The 21,844-nt window shown below is 49.9% G+C and overlaps 1 protein-coding gene across 4 annotated transcripts in view; it reads left to right on the plus strand.

The window, feature by feature from the left end:
* The window catches only part of SHROOM2 (shroom family member 2), a 137,131-nt gene that overhangs the window by 52,424 nt on the left and 62,863 nt on the right, over positions 1–21,844 (plus strand). For 3 of the 4 annotated variants that reach the window (XM_032619693.1, XM_032619692.1, XM_032619691.1), the window contains exon 2: positions 10,217–10,368. In XM_032619693.1, coding sequence (XP_032475584.1) covers positions 10,217–10,368 — 152 coding nt within the window. Of the gene's footprint in view, positions 1–9,905; positions 10,025–10,216; positions 10,369–21,844 lie in introns of those variants that run through there. The other variant, XM_032619694.1, reaches the window with a different exon arrangement.

Raw genomic sequence — 21,844 nt, forward strand, 5'->3', positions numbered from 1 at the left:
CAGTGGCTCCACCTGGCCTGAGCAGCTGGCCTCTCGCGTTGCTGGTGGAAGAGGCTTTGCGGCAGGTTCAAAGGGGATGTTAGAGCTGTCCGGTTTCCTGTGTTCCCCAAGAGTTATGATGACTGTTGCAGGTACTTCGTCCTTTCCCTAGAACAGTGGTTCTCAACTGGGGGTGATAGCTTTTGTCCCCTGCCCCCTCCCCCCAACCCCCACCCCGGGGCACCCTGAGTAGTATCCGGAGACGCTTGGGTTGTTCTGACTTGGCGTTGGGGACGCTGCTGACACCTAGTGGGTGGGGACCGAGAATGCCGCTCCTCAGTGTGTGACGGCCGCCACCCAGAGCACAGGGCCATCCAGCCCTGGTATTGGAGGGGAAGCCCTGGTATTGGATGTCTGTAGCGCCATGGCGGGGAAGGGCGGTGCGGTACCCCATCGTACCCCATCGTTGGGCTATGCCGTGTTTTGTCTGCTGGACATTTGGGTGGTTTCTGTGTTTTAGCTGGTGTGGTCGATGCCAGTATGATCATTCTTGTATGGGCCTCTTGGTGAACATACCTGCACAGGGTTGACTTGAAGGTTATTCTCTCTGTTTCTGCAAGTGGTTGATCTGTGCATCCGCCCTGTACACAAGAGTTGCAGGGGTTAGAAGCGGGCCAAGTGTCCATCGACAGGCGAAAGGATAAGGAAAATGTGGCATACACATACGATGGAATATTAGCGTTAGAGAAGTGTGATCACGTGGGTGAACCTCAAGCGCTGTAACTGGACACAGAAGGGCAATCCTGTATGATTCCACTTACACAGGGTATCCTCAGGAGTCAAGTTCATGGAAACACAAAGCAGAATGGTTGTTGCCAGGGGCCGGGGAGATGCTTGATGGATACGGAGCTGTGCAAGGTGAAGTTCTAGGGATCGGTTACACACAATGTAATTATAGGGAACACTGCTGAGCTGTACATTTAAAAACAGTTGATGGTAAATTTTCTGTGGCGTTTTTAAACCACGCTTTTAAAAAACAAGAATTACAGGTGCTCCTTGCCAAGCTGCTTTCCTTCAGGTGTCCTGGTGTCTTCGTGGTTGCACTGCGCTCCTTTGCAGCTCGTGGGACCCACCCTGCCTCTTCTTCTCCGAGGTACGCTCGTTCGCTCGGGGCAGCAGAGGCGCAGTGGGTGTTACAGGGTGACAGGAGTTTGAGCTTACATAAATGTGGGAGAGGGTCCGTAAGGGAGGCCTGGGGGATCCTGGATGGAAGGAGTGCCTCTGAGAAGCCACGCCCAGCCGGCCTGGGGAGCTGGCCGGGAGGGTGCCTCCATGCAGCCACCTGTACGTGGCCCTGGGCCAGGCATCTCCTCGTAGGAAGACAGGGGATGCAGAGCAATGGGGTGTAAGGGAAGCTGGAGGCTGCCGGGCTCTTCTGCATCGCTTCCGCCTTCTATCCTTGGACAGATTCTCCTTTGGACCCAATCTAAGCCAACCGTACAGGGATAGAGATTCTAGAAAACGTAGTTCCTGTGTTAACCAAGAGGACCCAGAGCTGTGCCTGTTATAAACACCTGACCTGTGCATGCAGCATACATTTCAAAGGGCCGTCTGGGGAAATGGGGCATGTGTCCTTTTTTCCCCTTTGCTTCATTGCAAAGCCACAGTATATAAACCATGACATCTTTTAAAGAGGTATTTGTGTCTTAGCCTGAGAACTTAAGTACCACTTAAATCATGTTTTCTGTTTTTTTTAATGTGAGAAATGTGGCCTGGGTTTCCATGAACATAATCCACTTAGGTGAAACTTTTGTAAAACACTCCATGTGTAAATGGCGACTTGCTGTATTTTAGAAGTTTTTTGTAAGGCTATAGTAGCTAATCAAGGGAAAAAGAAACTTTAAATTAGGTTGAGAATAACCAGTAAGAACATCTAGGATAACTGAGCTTCGGGATTTACTTTTCCCCCAAACAATGTTACTTGAAAGGACTTAGAAACCACTCTACCTAAATAGCTTGGAGTATTGTAAATGAAGCGGTCTCCCTTTACCACTTCAACGTCTGGTTTCCCCGTGTTAATGATCAGGAATGGGGATCATTTGTCACTGAACTTGAGAGTCCAGGAACCTAGCCTGTGCTGTAGTCCTGATTGGAACACCAGCAAATTACAAGTAAAACGATTTGTAAACATACTTGTATAATACTTCTCAATTTACAAAATATTTTCATAATTGTCTCACTTTTATTCCCCTGTTGGTCCCGGGTTGTAAGACAACCAACTCTTACCACCCTTGTTTTGGGCGACAGAATTGAGGCGAAGAAAAATCAAATGACTTCCTTCGGGTTGTGTAGTGAAGTGGTCGAGGTGAGAGTCCTTGATCCATCACCCCTCATCTCTGTGAAACCTTGCCTGATACCCCTCCCCGTACCCTGTGGTTTGACTCTTCCCTCCCCTGTGCCACCGGGGCCCATGAGTGCCTTCCTTGCTGTGCTTGTCACATGGAATTTATATCCGTCAGGGTCCAGTTGGGAGGCAGAAAGCGCATAGTAATTGGAACAGGGCCTGCATAATAGGAAACAGGATTCCGCAAACTGGCCACATAGCAAAACACCCCTTATGTCTTGTCTGTCTGTCCGGCAAGGTTGAGCAGTTACCATAGGGACCGGAAGGCCCCGCAAAGCCTAAAATATTTACCATACGGCTCTTGAAGGAGAAGTTTGCCAGCCCCTGGTGTAAAGGATTACTAACTATATTAGCAGATTATTACTTATTGTCAACTTACTGAGTCACGATGAGCTAGGAACTCCTCCGGGGTAGTGAGAGCTTTAAAAGAGTGCAGGAGTAGCAGGTGTAAGGACCAGCCACTGCCTCGAGGGCTGAGGCACATAACCTATAAGGGAGGAGAAAGGAGGTGTGCGACTGCCCCCCTTCTTACTGCCCTCCCTTCCCCCAGTCTGAGATTCAGATCTGCATGGCATGGGTGTGACAGCAAAGTCACTGAGCCCCTCGGGCTAGCTGACAGACAGGAAGCTGCCCGTGCAGAAGCTGGCAGGTGGCCAGGGAGCTGGCTGGCATGCCAGTGGAACCCCTGGGAAGCCGTCCGAGGGCATGCTTCTAAAACTGGCCGGGAAGCTGCCCACTGGAGTGCTCGTGGAACTTGGCTGTGGAGCCGCGGTGGATTCAGCCACTGCCTTGTCCACAGGAGGAGGCAGAGAGGACAGCAGCCCCTCCAGCGCCCGCTCCTGAGGACCCTTGCAGAGGTGCCAGCCCACGAAGGAGGGCTATCCTCAGGTCCTGCCCCAGTATCATCGCTCGCTCGGGCAGCGACGGGTGGTTTGCACTTAAGAGGCTAGCTGGCGTGGTGTTGAAATGGGTCGTTCGCACACCTTGCTCCTTCTGGATTGTAACTTACCAGGCAGGGGTGTTCGGAAAATGCTCCCTGAATGTTGCTCTCCAGAAACTGTCCCTTGCACGGGTTGGCCCGTGTTCTCTAGAGTGCTGTGCTCTGCTGAGGCTCTGGAGTCTGCAGGGTCCCGAGGCCGCTAGACCTTTGCCCCATCTGGAGAAGAGGCACATACCTTGGGCTTTATCCTGCCCGGGGGAGGCCGTGGCCCCTTGGCTCCGAACGAACGCTCCTCGCGGGGTTCTCTTCTGCAGCCAGCCTGGGGTCCGAGCTGCCACTGCTGACCCCCTGTTGCAAGTTCCCTCCCCTCTCTGTTTCTTAAAACCTCTCCCTGAGCAGCAAGGTTCTTGTCTGTGTCTGTTTGGACTTGCGGTTGCTCAGTGCAGCCTCCACTGCCTCTGGGTCTTCACACATCTCATTGACCTGCTCAGCCCCTCAGCCTGGCTCTGTCGCCTTGTCGGGGCCACACCTGCCTTCGTCTTGGGGTGGCATGTGATCCAGCGTTCGCTTTAGCCGTGAGTGGCAGGCGTGTGTTAGAATCTTCAGAGCAGACCCTCGTGTTCTTACGCACGGGACTGAATACTGACGTGCTCATCTGAATCCGAATGTACGAGGCGGGTTTTGGTTTCTTAGGATTTTTTGCATGTGGGGGTAGTTATCATTTTTCTTGCTTTTTGATACGTTTTTTTTGTCAACCATGAGGAAAGCAGTTTTCTTCCCTAGTTGATATTTTATTGGTTGTTTTGAGGATTGGTACACACACGGTTCAATTTGTACTTCCTTCCTAGTGTATGTAGGAACTGAGGAACTAAGAAACCACGTCGTTTTGATGCTTTTCTAAACAGGTGTCCCACTGGCTTTCTGGCTTAAAATGGTGGAAACAAACTTTTCCTTAAGAGGATATCAAGTATGAATACCTTCAAATGTTGACAGGCTGTGACATCATAGCCCCCCTCAACGTTGAGTATCACAAGCACCACACGCTCGGATTTCCATGTTTTTCATGGCGCAGTCATGGCGCATTATTAGGGAAACTGGAGTGTCATGACCGGGGACAGGAGGGGCCAAGATCAAGAAGTGGTTTTCTTTAGGAAGTAATTATACTAAAAAACATAGGCGTACAGGTAATTTTATTTTTATTTTTTTAACTTATTTTTTTGTTTTGTTTTGTTCGTTTGTTTTTGCGGTACGCGGGCCTCTCACCGCTGTGGCCTCTCCCGTTGCGTAGCACAGGCTCCGGACGCGCAGGCGCAGTGGCCATCATGGCTCACGGGCCCAGCCGCTCCGCGGCATGTGGGATCCTCCCTGACCGGGGCCCGAACCCGCGTCCCCTGCATCGGCAGGCGGACTCTCAACCACTGCACCACCAGGGAAGCCCTAACTTCTTATTTTATATCGGAGTATAGTTGATTAACAATGTTGCATTCATTTCAGATGTACAACAGAGTGATTCAGTTATACGGTATATATGTATCTGTTCTTTTCTAAATTCTTCTCTCAGTTAGGTTGTTACAGGATATTGAGCTGAGTTCCCTGTGCTACACAGTAGGTCCTTGTTGGTTATCCATTTTAAATATAGCAGCGTGTATCTGTCAGTCCCAATCTCCCTAACTATCCCTCCCCCCATCCCCTTGGTAACCATAAGTTCGTTCTCTAAGTCTATGGGTCTGTTTCTGCCTTTTGTAGCATTTTTAAAATATTCCACATATAAGCGATATTGTGCGATATTTCTCTTGGTCTGTCTGACTTCACTCAGTATGACAATCTGTAGGTCCATCCGTGTTGCTGCAAATGGCATTATTTCATTCTTTTTAATGGCTGAGTAATATTCCATTGTGTGTGTGTGTGTACACACACGCACACACACCACATCTTCTTTATCCTTTCCTCTGTTGATGGACGTTTAGGTTGCTTCCGTGTCTTGGCTATTGTAAACAGTGCTGCAGTGAACACTGCAGTGCACATATCCTTTTGGACCATGTTTTTCTCCGGGTATCCTGTTCAAGACCTATTACGTGCGTGACTGCGTCTCCAAAGTGCCATTGAGTATGCTTTGTGTTGTCAGGTTAAAGAAAACTACCCCTCATGGAATGTTAAGCTGAATTCATTATCCCACCCTTCCCTGGTTGGACCAAAAAATAACCAACGAACAATTTCACCTCTTCAGAAAGCGTTTATACTCCAGATATGGGGTGAGGTGGGATTTCCTTCTTAAGCATGTTTCCAGAGCTACTGCGAAGCTTGAATTCCCCAAATAGTCGATAAAAACACTCCTCGGGACGTACAAGAAGGGAGACAGGGACCCGTGACTGATGGTATGTTCACGTCTTAACACTTGAGAGGTTTTTGGTTTTCGATGGGCTTCTCGGTTACCGGAGATGCACTCTCCGATTAGTTCACAATTTGATACTTTTCCTGGATGCGTCAGCTCTCTTTTCCGAAACAAGGGAGCTCAAGGAGAATGAGTTAAAATAGTTCAATGAAGCAGACTAAGGAGGTGACGTCAGTGATTGTCCTGGCTCACAAAAGGCAGTGCTTTCTCATGGCTTGTTCTCCAGACAGCAAAGCTTTCTTTGAGATAGTCATAACGGATTAATCACGGGTGTGATTCATGGCCTTTGAAATATGATACAGGACTTAACACATTCTTCCTCCTTTGGTTTTGGTCTCTGGGTGTCGCGATTTTCCACATCAGTCCCGCTCAACGTCTGAGCGCCCCTGGCCGACCCCTTTCCTGTGGCCCTTGACGTCCAGCGTCGATTCGGTCCTTAGACCTTCCTTCCCAGTGTCTGGAGCGCTTGCTTACGTTAGTGTTCTCTGCCCTGTGTTGGTTTGAGCCCTTGGTTTCTGTCCAGTACAGGGACAGAACCCGCCGCCTTCTGTTCTCGGGCAGAAGAAATTCTTTTCGCGTCAACCTCCAGGATGAAGCTGACAGACGCGTTTGCTGGAATAAGAAGGTCGCTCCCCTGCTTCCGTGCTGGCCTTCGGGGGCCCCCACTGCCTCCAGGATATCATGCCAGATTCCGACTCAAGGTCAAGCTCCTCATCTTCCTCTTTCTGCCCTTATCTTCAAACGCTCCCCAGCCAGAGCTCTGCGCTGGGCCAGGCTGACATTCCTCAGACCGGCCCGGCTTCCTGCCTCTGCCCCGTCTTCACATGCAGACCCCCCTGTGGAATGTCCGCCCCCATCCATGCCACCCCTTTCAAGTTGCCCTTCGTGGGCCTCTCTCTTCGTGAAGTCTTTCATCTCCAGCCCCGAGGCCAAGCGAGCCCGGCCCCTCGCGCCCCTGCTTCCCTGATGTGGTTCCTTCCCACGGGAGTCCCGGCTCCCAGGAGAATCAAGGTTCTCCGGCCTCCGTGGATGTCATCCTTGATCAGCTGTAACTAACATCCGTTGGATGAAATACAAAAACTTTGTTCCAACGAGACTTCCATTGACTTTTTTTCCCCCGCTGCTGTTTCCAGATAAAGTGTTTCCATAAGAACAGCAAGGAAATCTGCACATCTGGGGACACTTGAGTCTTAATTGAGGCCCTAAACAGGAGTTTTCCAATGCCAGTGAACACTCAGACCAGAATATTTGACCTGGCATGTGAACGTGGGACGTTGCTTCTGCCCGTGGCACACGGACAGGCATCATGGGTGTGGAGTCATTTGTTCTTGTGTGCCTGTCTTTTTGTAAAGGGACTTTTCTTCTGAGCTACAGCGAGCGGCACTGAGAACTTTGCCCGGTGGCTCTGGGACAGGACTGCCCTGTTTGTGGCTCTCGCGTGCTGCAGATGTCAGGCACTTCCCTCTGCCAGCGGCAAGGCCAAGCGCTCTCTTGACTACAAGGCAGGGGACGGTGACAGAACGATCCTGAGTGTCTGTAATGTGTGATACACTGTACAGTCCTGGCAGGCAGAGTCCGTAAGTATCCTGTGAGACTAGAGCCAACTTCAGGTTTGCTCTCTACCAAGTTCAAGCCTAATTAATTCTTCCTAATGGGAGAAGTTTGATGGGGTCAAGAGTACAGACTGGAGGTTTTCAAACGTCTCCTTTTACACCTGTTTTCTCCATGAGCACAATAAACGTCAAACAGACGGTTTTCTTGGCGAGGAAGCCAGGCGGGGGAGAATTCCCCCAGCTTCTGTTCTCCCAAGCCCAGAGCCGTCTTTGCTGGGAATGTAGGTAGAGTGTGGTCGGGACGGCGCAGGTGGACACTTCAGGGTGCGGTCTTCACTGGTGCAGGAGGAGCTTGGGAAGTCTTTGCGGATGAGGGGAAGCAACACGATGTCATCAAACTTCGATGCCAGCGCTTGGAGACAGTCTCGCAGAACTTGTGCATCCAGGGGTTTGTGGGAATGAGACTGAAAAACCCAGCGGGTCGCGGCTGAGTCACACGGGTTGCCTCCAGGACGTCCTGCCTTGGAAAGCTGTCCTAAGGCCCTTGCAAGTTCCTTGGTCATAGTTGTCTTGCCTGAAGAGTTTTCTTGTGAAGCTGAAATTCAGAGAGGCATCATCGCAAGGAGAGGGACGCACGTACACGCGCTACCCTCGCTTCTCGCCAGCTCTGCGCGTGTTTGCTTGTTTGGGCTTTTGTGACTCTCACCCCCTCTTTGTTCGCTTCCTGCACCTTCACCCACCCGTCTTCTTCCAGGTTTCTCCGTGTTGGGGCCCCAGGGTTCTGTCCTCAGCTCTTGGTGGGTCTGTTTTCTGTGTAGGACGCCTCCATCCCCGTCCCTCCAGTTTTTAAATTCCTTCCGCTGCTGGTCACCCCGTGAGCAGGCCACCTCTCCCCGGGTCCCCTCCCCTCCCCTCAGGCAGCCGCCCACCGATCCTCCGCCTGGACGGCCCTTTGGCCTCCCACCCGGGGCGCGCCAAAACGGAAACTCCCCACCACGTAACCTTCACCGTGGCCACGTGTGGCTGAGTGTGTAATCTTGTGGGGTGGAAACTATTTACGATCTGTTATCATGTCAGGATAAAAGTTGTCTAGACTTTGAAACCGGTTGTTGACCCAATGGTTCGCTTCATAGTTTAGCTAGGAGTGCTCATTTTGTTTATGCCGTGGAGTTGCAATGAATAATTGCTTTATTAACCTAGGAAAAGTTCAGCTGTCCTTGGGATCGGGCGGAGACTTCAGGAAAGTACCACGTGGTTTCAGAGCTGAGCCTGTAAGTTGCCTCGTTTCCAGCTTTGTAACTACCAGGGGAGAAACATATACGGCTTTAGTGCTTTGTGAGGTTCGGAACGGACTTTTAGGTTAGTCCGGGCAAACAGAGCAGCGAACTTCCTAACCCATACACCTCTGTGCCTATAAGCATTCATCTTTTTCACTAGTTTTCCTAGCACTTTGTAAAAATAATGGCTTTTCGGTGTGAAACGGGGGTTGGCAGCTTTTTTTTAATAACAAGCCAAGTAGTAAATATTTTTGGCTTTGTGGGTCAGACTATTCTATTCTCTCCTGTAGCAGTGTATAAACAAAGAGCTCTGGTTTTCATTTACAAAAAAAAAAAAGCAGCTGGCTGGATTTGACTCATGGGCCACAGTTTGCCAAGCGCTAGTACAGAAAGCAGGTTGGTTAATCGATGGATTATTTGGTGCTGAGTTGGATTATTACTGTATAGGGAAGATGAGGGTGAGGATTTAAAGATTAAGATTCCTCAGGATAAAAATCATAAAATGCTTTTAAGGAGTCGGTCAATACACATTCATACATCCGTGTTTAACACTGAGTAGGGAGTATTTTACATACCCAGCGTGGTGTAATAATCTAGGACTGTAAGGAAAGGAATCAGATACTAAGCGTCAGCAAGGATGTGGAGAAACTGGAGCCCTCGGATGCAGAATGTAAAATGGTGCAGCTGCTTTAGAAGGCAGTCTGGCAGGTCCTCACAATGTTCGCCGTAGCTACCGTACGACCCTGCCATTCCACTCCTACGTGTACACCCAAGGGAAATGAAGATGCACGCGCAAGCACAAACTTGTACACCAGTGCTCACGGCAGCATTAGTAGCCAAAAAGGAAAAACAGCTTCAATACCCATCACCGATGAACGGATAAATAAAATGTGGTCGGTCCACACAATGGAGCTTCCTTCAGCCATAAAAACGAATGAAGCTCTGACGCAGGCTACGACATGGATGCACCTTGAAAACCTGAGTGAAAGAAGCCAGACACAGAAGGCCACCTATTGTATGATTTTGTTTATATGAAATATCCAGGATAGGCAAACCCTAGACGCAGAGAGCAGACGCATGGTTGCCAGGGGGCTGGAAGCATCGGGAAGTGGACCGCTGACAGGCACGAACGAGGTTTCTTCTGGGGTTAGGAAACCGTTCTAAAATGGGTGGTGGTGGTGGCTGGACAACTCTGTGAATATACTAACAAGCCACTCATTTATCTTTATATGGGTGAATTGTGTGCTATTTGAATTATATCTAAATACAGCTGTTACGGAAATAACTAGGTGCAGGATTAATCTATGAGAAATAACTAGTAAATAATATTTTTTTTAAAAAATCCATCATTATTTTTTGGAGGAAGGAGATCCAGAAGGTGAATCGGTATTTCTGGCTCTGCGATTTCTGGTGTGTTTCTGAGAGCTCGTGCGCTTTCCCGCCCCTCCGTGAATGGTAGACCTTGCGGAGGCAGACCAGGTGAGGGATGCATCCCTGGTCTCCCGCTGGGAATCAGGGCCCAGGTGGATCCCTTCACCCCTGGGTTGTCCTGAAGCCAGTCTGAGAAAACCTGTGGGTGGCATGTGTCACGGGCATGTTGTATTCCTGGCCAAGTCCTGGGGACTTGTTTGCTTGTTCAAGAGGCTCACAGGACACACTTCTGTGTTGCAGATCGAAGAAGGAAGCAAAGCCGCGGCAGTGGACAAGTTGTTGGCCGGAGATGAGATCGTTGGCATCAACGACATCAGTCTGTCGGGGTTTAGACAGGAAGCGATTTGCCTGGTGAAGGGGTCGCATAAGACCCTGAAGCTGGTGGTGAAAAGGTAAGACCTGGGCCTCGTGCCTTGTTTACAAAGAGAGAGGAGCAGGACAGTGAAACCTGGAGTCTATTGGCTGCGCCGTGTCACTGTGGCAATCGTGATTTGGACTTAAGTCGCACGCGTGTGTGTGTGTACGTGCATGTATACTTAAGAATCTATCTCTTGGCCAAGGATGAATCCAACATCAAAAATTTTAAACATTCTTTCTTTTCTTAAAATTAATTTTTATTGGAGTATAGTTGATTTACAGTGTTGTGTTAGTTTCTGCTATACAGCAAAATGAATCAGCTATACATATACAGATGTCCACTCTTTTTTAGATTCTATTCCCATGTAGGTCATTACAAAGTTGTTTTTTTTCAATAGTTGTTTATCTTGGCTGCGCTGGGTCTTAGTTGTGGCACTCAGGGTCTTCATTGCAGCACGTGGCATCTTTAGTTGCGGCATGTGGACTTGTAGTTGTGGCGTGCATTCAGGATCTAGTTCCCCAGCCAGAGATCGAACACAGGCCCCCTGCATTGGGAGTGTGCAGTCTTGCCCACTGGACCACCAGGGAAGTTCCCTACAAAGTATCGAGTAGAGTTCCCTGTGCTATACAGTAGGTTCTTAAAAGATTTCTTCTTTTATTACTGTTGACTGTTAATTTTGATGTAAGTGATTTTGAATACTTAAATCTTATTCTTGGCAACATGTTGGTGGTTTTCTGGCAGTGAGGAAACGGCTTATGCTCCAAATGATGAAATGTCATTGCCTGTGTTTTACACAAGGTGGCGGGCTACCAGGTTTTGGGGTTTTATGCTAAAATGTGATGCATATAGACTTACAGGTCAGCTAGCAGGTGTTTCCAGTGCTGTGCTGAGGTCTGAGGGGAGCAAGTGCATATTCCAAGAAAGGAGATTGTGGATAGGAGTTGGGATGATTTGAAGGGGTCAGAAAGTGAAGTTGGGCACGTGATGCGTTTACACACAGGCACTAGAACGGTACTACGAGGCAGCATGGAGGTGTTTTGTGACTTTCTTTTTTTTTGGCCACGCTGCACAGCTTGTGGGAATCTTAGTTCCCCAACCAGGGACCAGGAATCGAACCTGTGCCCCCTGAAGTGGAAGTGCTGAGTCTTAACCCCTGGACCGCCAGGGAATTCCGGTGACTGGTTTCATATAGAAATAATTCTCGACCTTGTGTTCTACAGTTGGCTAATTCATAGTAAAGTGTTGACGTGCCCCTTTTAGCAGAATTAGTGCAGTCTTTCCAAGGTTGGCTGTAAATTTTATTTTACTTTTTAAAAATTTATTTATTTATTTATTGTTTATTTTTGCTTGCATTGGGTCTTTGTTGCTGTGTGCGGGTTTTCTCTAGTTGCGGCGAGCAGGGGCTGCTCTTCGTTGCGGTGCATGGGCTTCTCACTGTGGTGGCTTCTCTTGCTGCAGAGCATGGACCCTAGGCGCGTGGGCTTCAGTAGTTGTGGCACACAGGCTTCAGCAGTTGTGGCTCGCGGACTCTAGAGCACAGGCTCAGTAGCTGTGGCACACAGGCTTAGTTGCTCCGCGGCATGTGGGATCTTCCCGGACCAGGGCTCGAACCCGTGTCCCCTGCATTGGCAGGCGGATTTTTAACCACTGCGCCACCAGGGAAGCCTGACTGTATATTTTAAAAAGTAAATTGACTCAAGGCCTTCAGTTTTTGGTACAGACTTGAAGACATATCCCTGTGGACTTTTTATGTAATTTTTTTTTTTTTTTTTTTTTTTTTGTGGTACATGGGCCTCTCACTGTTGTGGCCTCTCCCATTGCGGAGCACAGGCTCCGGATGCGCAGGCTCAGCGGCCATGGTTCACGGGCCCAGCCGCTCCGCGGCATGTGGGATCTTCCCGGACCGGGGCATGAACCCATGTCCCCTGCATCAGCAGGCGGACTCTCAACCACTGTGCCACCAGGGAAGCCCTATGTATTTATTTTTGAGGGACCAAAATAGCATCCAAGGAGGAGGTTCAGAAACGAAGAAGGAAAATATTTCATCCTTTGCCATATTAATGTAGCAGCCTCATTTATCAGTGGAATAGGCTGTCCTCCTTGTAAATCAGAAAACTGAAGTCTCAGAATGGCCATTTTGGAGACTTCTGGGGGAGCAAGGGACAGGACGGGTGCCATCATGGTGTATAATTTCTTTGAGGTCACCTTATTAAGCCTCCTAAGGCAGGACGTGTGAAGTTCTCACAGGATTCCGTTAGACTTGGTGGAGCGCTGGTGATGGTGAGGGACACTTGACCCACACAGGGGAGACAGCGGTTATAAACCACCACCTGAAATGTCTCCTTTGCGGGGCTGCCCGAGCCCCCAGAACACACAGACGGCTCGTTGGCTTACTGTCCATCTCTCCGCACTGGGAAAACACTGGCTTAGTTGACGCGGTGAGCAAACCGTCTCGCCAGTTTGCGGCTCCTTATTGCACTGCCCGATGCGCAAGGGCAAATGAAGGGCTTGGACTTACTGAATCGAATTGAACTGCACCGGGACGGGCATCATTGGAGGGCCTCATGGGGATGCTGACACTGAGGTGCTCATTCAGTAAAACCTGTCAGTGTGACATCGGCCAGCCCAGGGGAGGCAGCAGCGAATAAAACCGAGCCAGTGACACATCCTGGGGGACGGAATCAGGATGCGTGAATATTTTCACCGGTTGCATCTCACAAGGTAAAAATGAAATGTTGGTCTATGTCAGGTCTTATTCTAGGGTCCAAAAAAAGAGAAAGCAGGTGTGTAATAAAGTTGGTGTAGTAACAGCAGCTGTAAAGAAGGGAATTTGCACCCCAGTAGAAAGTTGGATGAGAGACGCTCATAGGCAGTTTCTAATATGAGAAATGCACATAGGAAACAAGTGTTTAAAAAGACGTTTAACTAGGGATCGACAAGTTTACTTACAAACTAGGTTTTGATTCTCCAACTGGCCGAGATCTAATGGAATAGCAATGCCCGTTGGTGCTGAGTTGTGGGGAAACAAGTGCTTATTAGATGTAATGCTGGTGAGACTTTCTGGTAAGCGGTTTGGCAACATGTGTCAAAAGGCCTGTTTTGGACTCAGAATTTCATTTCTTGGACCCTAGATATTCAGCAAAAGGAAATGACTGAAGTGAATTAGGGACCATCCATACTGCAGAGTGCTGCCATTATAAATGGTGTCAGCCAAATGAACTTATCTACGAAACAGAAACAGACTCCCAGACACAGAGCACAGACTGGTGGTTGCCAAAGGCAGGTGGGGGGTGGAGGAGGGGTGCATTGGGAGGTTGGGATTAGCAGATGCAAACTATTATATATGGAATGGGTAAACAACAGGGTCCTGCTGTAGAGCACAGGGAACTCTAGTCAGCAGCCTGTGACAGACCGTAATGGAATAGAATATGAAAAAATATATATACGTGTGTATAACTGAGTCTCTGCTGTACAGCAGAAATGAACACATTATCAATCTATACGTCAATAAAAGTTTTTAAAAATACAAGTGCTACTACAAAATTTAAAAATGGTGTCAGTGGGCTTCCCTGGTGGCACAGTGGTTAAGAATCCGCCTGCCAGTGCAAGGGACACGGGTTCGAGCCCTGGTCCGGGAAGAATCCCACATGCCGCGCGGAGCAACTAAGCCCGTGCGCCACAGCTACTGAGCCTGCGCGCTAGAGCCCGCGAGCCACGACTACTGAAGCCTGCACGCCTAGAGCCTGTGCTTTGCAGCGGGAGAGGCCACCGCGGTGAGAAGCCCGCGCCCCGCAGAGGGGACTGAGGAAGCCCGCGCGCAGCGACGAAGACCCAACACAGCCAAAAATAAATAAATAAAATAAATTTATGGGAAAAACAAAATGGTGTCAGTATTTCGTGACATGGAAAGATGCCCTTCAAAGTCCAGTTGAGTGGAACACATACAAGCAGTTATAGAGCTGTGTAGGCCCCATGAAAAAAAGTTTTAATTTTTAATTGTCGTAAAATACACATAACAAAACTTACCATCTTATCCATTAAGTGCACAGTCTAAGTGTATTACTACTCTGATGATAAAAATGTCGAGCCCGTTGCACTTTTAAAGAGGAGAGGCCTTTGGGGTTCCGTGTGATGTGTTCACAGGACTCAGCAGGAGGTTTGGTCCCCAGGAAGCGGTCAGCTGTGCTCTGTTCTGGGAGGTGCCCCTAGCAGGCTCTGTTTATTGCTCTGTGATCAAGACAGACAGGATCACCCTAAGGGGTGGGTGTTGGAATGCCGGCTACAGTTACTCCAAGAGTGACTTTTTATTCCGCATTTATGAGTACTCAGAGTACCCCGTGGGCGTGGGACAACATTCACTTTGGAACGGGAACTGGGTGGGATACATCAGCCTTTCTCCCAAGCCCTCTCATCTTCCCATTTTGCCGCTCCGGAGAGCGGCCGTGTCAGTACTCATCTCTTAGGTTTCCTTTTAGAAGCAGGTACCTCCTTATGTGTTACACGTGAAAATGGGGGTTGGTCCAGGGTGAGTGCTCTGAGTCGAGATTTCTCCTGACCCCGTGCGGCTCCACGGTCTGGATACTCTGCTCTGTGTCTAGCAGGTCCTCTGTGTGTGGACATAAACGGTGCTTCCGGGGTACAGCAGACGGTGCTGCGGTGTGATGCTTTAGTACCCGAGACCGCATACATGTGCGTATAGGCCGTCCTGATCCATTCCTAGTGTGGGAGGTTTTGAGGCAGAAAGTACCGTGCATCGTGAAGTCTGTTTTTGTTGGCTTTGTGGATGTGATAGGTGACCGATGCTTTTACCATTTAAATGGGCATTTCTGTCATTATGACCGAGGTTGGGCATCATTCCATGTGTTCAGAAGCTTTTTTTTTTTTTTTTTTTTTGAATTCGAGGAACATAGTTAAGGATCTAAAACCCGGATGATGTGAGTTCTGTGCGGAGTACACACCCTGAGAACTGGGGGTAGAAGGAGAGAGAAGGCCTGGGGGCCTGGCCCGTTCGCCGTGGAGCTGACTGCGTATCCAACAGACTTGTGGGGAGACCGATCATACTTTGGCTGTGAAGGGTTGATGGGAGCCCTGCTGTAGAATCCCGCATACCCGGTTTCCCTTTAAGTGAGGGGTGTGCAGGACGATTATCTAGTTTAGATAGAGCTTAATATTCTAAGTAACACATATAACCCAATATAAAACCAAACCAAGCAGTTTGTCCGAATGTTTTTTTTTCCAAACACACTGTTAAAAACAAACTTAGGTGTTTTTAAATTTTTTAAAGGTAATTTTGGATTAAATTTTAATACTATGTGGGTATTATTTTTGCCTATTAGAAAAGTCTGAAATGGTGGTTTTGCCTAGAAATATGAATAAAATTCTACAAAACGGTTAATTAGTCAATACTAGGATCTGTTGATGTCATCTGGCACATGGTGAATTACGGTTGTAATTACTGAAGGTGCACATAATAAGGAGTTTTAAAACTCCATATGGGGCTTCCCTGGTGGCGCAGTGGTTGAGAGTCCGCCTGCCGATGCAGGGGACGCGGGTTCGTGCCCCGGTCCGGGAAGATCCCACGTGCCGCGGAGCGGCTGGGCCCGTGAGCCATGGCCGCTGAGCCTGCGCGTCCGGAGCCTGTGCTCCGCAACGGGAGAGGCCACGGCGGTGAGAGGCCCACGTACCGCAAAAAAAAAAAAAAAAAAGAAAAAAACTCCATACTAACTTACCATTTACCTTATTACAAAGGCACCAGTGAGTGCTTTTAACATGATTTCTCTTAAATCGGTGACGTTTTCTTCTCTATCTAAATCTCACCATTCTCGTGTTTCTTTATCCCTAGGCAACCACTAATCTGACTTGTATCTCAGAGATTAGTTAGCATTTTCTAACTAGTGTTACATGTAGAGCTCCAAAATGGATCACGTACTCTTTTTATATATATACATAAATTTATTTATTTATTTACTTCTGGCTGCGTTGGGTCTTTGTTGCTGCACGTGGGCTTTCTCTAGTTGCGGCAAGCTGGGGCTACTCTTCGTTGCGGTGCGCGGGCTTCTCATTGCAGTGGCTTCTCTTGTTGCGGAGCATGGGCTCTAGGCGCGCGGGCTTCAGTAGTTGTGGCGTGTGGGCTCGGTAGCTGTGGCTCGCGGGCTCTAGAGCGCAGGCTCAGTAGTTGTGGCGCACGGGCTTAGTTGCTCCGCGGCATGTGGGATCTTCCCGGACCAGGGCTCGAACCCGTGTCCCCTGCACTGGCAGGCGGATTCTTAACCACTGCGCCACCAGGGAAGCCCTGGATCACATACTCTTTAATAAAAAAAAAAAAAAAGTGTTTAGTTTATGAAGGCACTCTGTAGTTAATTCATAAACTGAGCCACCAACACATCAGTATCAAATGTTGCCCTACCTGCGGATCACCAAATGATAAATGAGCTGCCTGAACCCTCAACTACCTGCCCAGCCCAGGCACCTTAAGAAAGCGTGGCTTTTCTGACGAAGATTGAAAACAGCTTAGGGTCCTGAGGGTGAGAGTGGCCAGCGCAGGCTTGGTTTTTCTCGGAGGTTCTGGAAGAGGCGTGTACGCGCCTCGGTGTGAAACACCTACCCGTGGCTTTATGAACAAAGTGGGCGTCGTGCATCACTTCCTGACGCCCTCCCGCTGGTGACAGCTGCTGGGTGTGCTTGTCTTCAGCCTGTGCGGCGAGCAGGGCACCCGGCGGCCAGGCGAGGGTGGTGGCGGGCTGACTTCACGAGGCGGTGGGCGTCCGGTTTCACGGGGCATGGGCACCGCGTATCTTGTCATCGTTTATAAGCCGGGACTGGGCGAGCGCGATGCCTTAGGAGACAAGGACCCAGATCACTGTCTCTCCCCAGCCACGTTTCTTTCCCAGACAGCTGAGAGCCAGCGCTTCCCTCCCAGCGTTGTGTCGGCTGGAAACAAAGCAGGGTAACAGGAAGCCCCACCGGGTGCACACATGTTCTCCTTTGAGATGTCCAGGTGGTATCCTGGCGTCTGCCCGGGAGTCAGCGGAACCGGGGCACCAGCAGGGGCAGCCTGGCCGTGCCTCCCGGGCACTTTGTCCTTCCCTCTTTGTTCGGCCAAGGAAGTGCTGCTTGCAGGAAAGTGTGGGAGGATGTGGTAACCTCTTCTTCTGTGTCTGTTTCTCTGTGTACTTGTCGCCTGCACTTTCTTCCCCCGTGTCGGCCCCTCCCTGGAGGTCCTGATGGGCAGGTGTGGGATGGATCTCGGCGCCGGTATTTCCCTGAGGGCCACAGGCTGGTTTGCTGGGTGGCCGCAGTGCTCATACCACTGGCTTAAGCAAATGTGCTTGGAAAAGGTTAAGACCCGAAACTGGGTCACTCGAGGCCTTTTCCTGATGAACGCAGGTGTCGGTAAGCCCCTTGCTGTGGGAGACGTGCTGAAGTAGGGGACGCTTCTCGCCCGGTGCTGGGTTAAGGCTGTTGCCGTCCGATGCCGTAAAATGCTCACTAAAAGCTCTGTGTGCACAGCACCGGGATACCATCCACTGTCCTCCGTTCACAGGGAAGTGGGTACCATACGTTCAGCTCCTAAAACGTACATGGAATTTCAAACACCGTAGGGAACATGTCTCTTAACTGTCAGGCCATGAATTATATTGTATAGCTTGTGATGACTCTTTTGGTCTTCCTTCCAAATGTATATGGTAATATTAGTCTTGTCTACAGTGAACTTCGCCTGCCACTTCGTCGTTCGTGGCACTCTTGAGCCGTCCACTGCTGCGAGCAGTTTTTATGCCAGAGCCACGTTATGCATAGGGTTGACGTATGTTTCCTGCCTCTTTGCCGGAGGCCTTAAACCCTTCCGTGACTCTGCTTACGTCCGCTAAGCTTGCCTTCGGGAGGAGATTAACACCCAAGGATGGAGGTTCGCTGCAGGAGGCCGTAAGGGACGGCCACATGGGGTGGCGTGGCGACACATCTGAAGAAAGGAGGTGTCTGGTCTAGTGACGGCACCCACGCCTGCTAGGAGCAAGTTTCTTGCCCCGTGCGTGGGTTTTTTGGACGTCACTGAGTTGCAGTGGGTTCTACACCAAGTCAGTGTCGTGCCGGGCTCCCCTCTGCTGCTGGCTCCTTGGAGCTGTCCTAGGGCAGGTGGCTCTGTGCGTGGCCCCAACATTGATGAGCGCAGGTGTTCCTGAAGCAGCAAGAGGAGAGGGATGGATAGGACATCAGCAGGTTGTATCCCTCCTGCTTTTCCCTCCTCCCCCTTCCTCTCCTTCCCCGCCCCACCAAGAGCTCTTCCTGGGGCAGAAACTGTGTGTTCCCACAGAGGGTGTCTGTCTTACTGGGGATGCTGGTGGGTGTTGCTTTTGGAGGGTGGTCTGAGATTGATCGTTCAAATTTCAGGGGAAAAGTGTCTGTTTTGAGCATTTGCGGGATTTGTTCCTGTTTGTTCCTGTGCTTATTTTCTTCTTAAAACAGAGTAGACCCAGAGGTTTATCCTGGACAGACGCCGATGCGTTTGGGCTGTTTGCCATTCTTGTTTTTATGAAATAAAATCAGGGGGGAAAAAAGCCACATAGAGCAGAATTGTTTTATTTGGGGAAAGATTGCTTCTATTCAGATGTAGATTTAGTGTATGGCTTAACCAACTTAATCAGTTGACTCTCTAGGTGACATGTTTCATATTCTAAGCCAAGTAGAGAGTGGTAAACAGTTATGATTTTGTTTTTCCTTAGAAGGCATGTGAGTGATGTTGATATAATTTAGTTTGGAAACGCTGGTGGTTTCTAATATATTAAGGCAGGCAGAGAACGTTTAACGTACTTTTGTTTTTATACCCTGACGTATAAGACTCTGTTGCTAATCCTTAGGGCTACTCGTACTTGGTTATGTTAGTGGTTGCACATTTGAGTGTCTGGGGTGTCTTTACCGAAAAATCCATCTGTTTAAATGTAGCCGAGAAGCTGCATCGGTGCCTTTCTGAAAACTGGGGACATGCACCGTGACCTCGGGTGGTTTGGACAAAGCGTTTTTAGTACGGGTAGTGCTGGGTGAGACAGTCCCTTCACCCCCTTTGCAAAAGTTAACGGAAAAATAGCCAGGCCATTTGGGTCTGCTCCAGTTCTGCCTGCGTTCATTGTGTGACATTTCTACGCGGTCTTTCCTGCTAATGCACCCGGGGAACGCCAGAGGCCGAGACAGGCGTGCACTTGCCCTTGCTGGGAGACAGATAAGGGGTGCCCCGGCCTCGTGGGGCGGAACCCTGATGCTTTTATCCCGTGTGAATGCTGCTACACGGCCCTGGCATTGGTTTAAAATGCAGCTTTGATGTCTTGTATCAGTTTCAGCTATTTAGGTCATTTGGGAATTTTCCTCTTTACCTCTTTCGCCTCGTGTATAAAGGCAGGAGCTCCTGGACTCTTATCCCGGTTTATCAAGTGTGATGTCACCACCCACAGCATCGTGTTGTCAGATCAGTGCCCGGGAACACAACTCCGCCATTCACAGAGTGGTCTGACCTCTGTTTTTATTCATTCATGTAATGTACGTTGGAAGCGCTCCAGCCAGGCGGCTGAAGTCGTACCCATAGGTCCTGCCCTCGGGGCGCTGGCAGCTGAGGGGGCTGATGGGCATGGACAGGAAAAGCTCTGACAAGTGGTGGCTCTGGCAGAAGGAGGGAGGGCTGGAGCAGAGCTCAGCAGTCAGGCTGTCCTTTGAAGGCTGAGCCAGGTTTGAGACACAGACGTGGACCTAAGTCAGTGATGCCGGGGCCTCCTAAAGAGGCTGGCAGAGCGGATGGGGGAAGGGAGGAAGGGGTAGCTCGGGGCTAGAGCGGCGAGTCTCAGACCTGAGCTCGCCTCTGAATGACCTTGAGGGCTTGTGCAAACACAGCCATCCCGGCGATGCCAGTGCCACCTGGCCCGGGCTTCGCTCCGTGGCAGTTGGGAGCAGCTGAGGGCGGTGGGGTGAGGGCAGGAGCTGCCAGAGCTGAGTTGCAGGGAGACTGGTGTGGTAGAAGGTAGAGACAGCTCGGGAGAGGGAGAGGCCGGTCAGCATCTGTCCTCTAGAGGCTTGACCGGCACAGGAAGGAAGCAGCAGCTCAGGGCAGGCTTCATTTTGTGTCTGTAGGGGGGTGCTTTTTATGTGTGTGTTTCACTTTTAAAGAATAAAAAGGCTGTTTGCAGTTGTCGCCCTCCTCCAGCCCAGTATCTCGAGGGCCTGTACCCTCTGTGGGCCTGTCCCTCGGGGCCTCTGCACACCCTCCCTCCGTAAGCTTCTGGGGGCTCCTTGCCCGGAACTCACCCCCGTCACCCGCAGGACTCACTGGGAAGCATTTGAGGAACTTTCCAGCCTTCCCTTTATCTGGAAGGCCCCTCCCCACGGCCGCCCCCCTTGACGCTTGCTTCTAAGATGCCCCAAGCATCACTGTTGGTTTTATTTTCCCTGAGGATGTCGCCTGCAGCCAACACACCCTGTGGTGCCCCCCTCACAGTGTCCCGCCGGGCCCTTCCCGTTGGCTTCCCAGCCTGCAGGCCTGGTACTGTCAGCACCCCCCCCCCCCCCCGCGCTCGTGGGGACCACATGTGGACTGCATTTATTTTCTGAGGCAGCGCCTGTTGGCTGCACTTGGAAACGTTAGGAAAATAATCCGGCGTTCACGTGATTTTTTTTTTTTTTTTTGAGGGACTTCTCTTTCTCTGAATGAGAAACATTTCATTGAAGCCCTTATTTTAATAATTTCTTTTTAAAAATGAATTTTCTGTATCTAGATCCATTCTTAACTTTCATTGATATCCTAGCATTTTTTATATTTGAGATCTACACCCCTTCCCTTCAAAAAAAAAAAAGGCTACCTAGCACAAAAAATTATTTTTAGAAATTGAAGTAAATTTAGATTAATTTTGGTGTGCACCTTTTGGGAAAGGTTTCAGAGAACCCTCATTAGGGCGAATAATTTGATTTGGAAGCCAGAAAACCCGGTGTTAATAGTCAGCAGCATTGCTTTTCAGTATTTATGTGGAAGGAATATTATGCCATATTAAAAATGACGTTTTGGAAAAGTGACAGTGGCCTGGAGATTCAATGCTCACCAAACCAGGCGGGCTGCAGAGAGAAAGGGCCCCGCCAAGTCTGCACGATGCTCTCAGCCGTCTGAAACGGGGAAAGAAATGCAGAGATGTTACCCACCGTTCATCTTCAGATTACGGGTTATCCTCCTTTACTGTCTTAATCGCATTTCAATTTTTAAATGTTCCATGTTTTCTACAATATGCCTATTCTTTAAGCTTTCCGAGCAGCAGTGGCCGTTTGAATGAAAAGGCTTTCTTCCCTGTACACTGGGGTGACCATGGTAGTGGCTGTTAGTCTCCCGGGGGCGTGACTCGGACTCAGCCCTGTTGCGTTTCCGGAGCTGGCAGGGCTGTGCAGCTGCACGCACAGGAGGGGCCAGCGCCCGCACCCCGGCCGGGTCACGGCTGTTTCCTCCCTGGCATCGCTGACCACACTGCCTTGCACAGAAGCGTGGC

This window comes from Phocoena sinus, chromosome X (genome assembly GCF_008692025.1).
Source record: "Phocoena sinus isolate mPhoSin1 chromosome X, mPhoSin1.pri, whole genome shotgun sequence".
NCBI lineage: Eukaryota > Metazoa > Chordata > Mammalia > Artiodactyla > Phocoenidae > Phocoena > Phocoena sinus.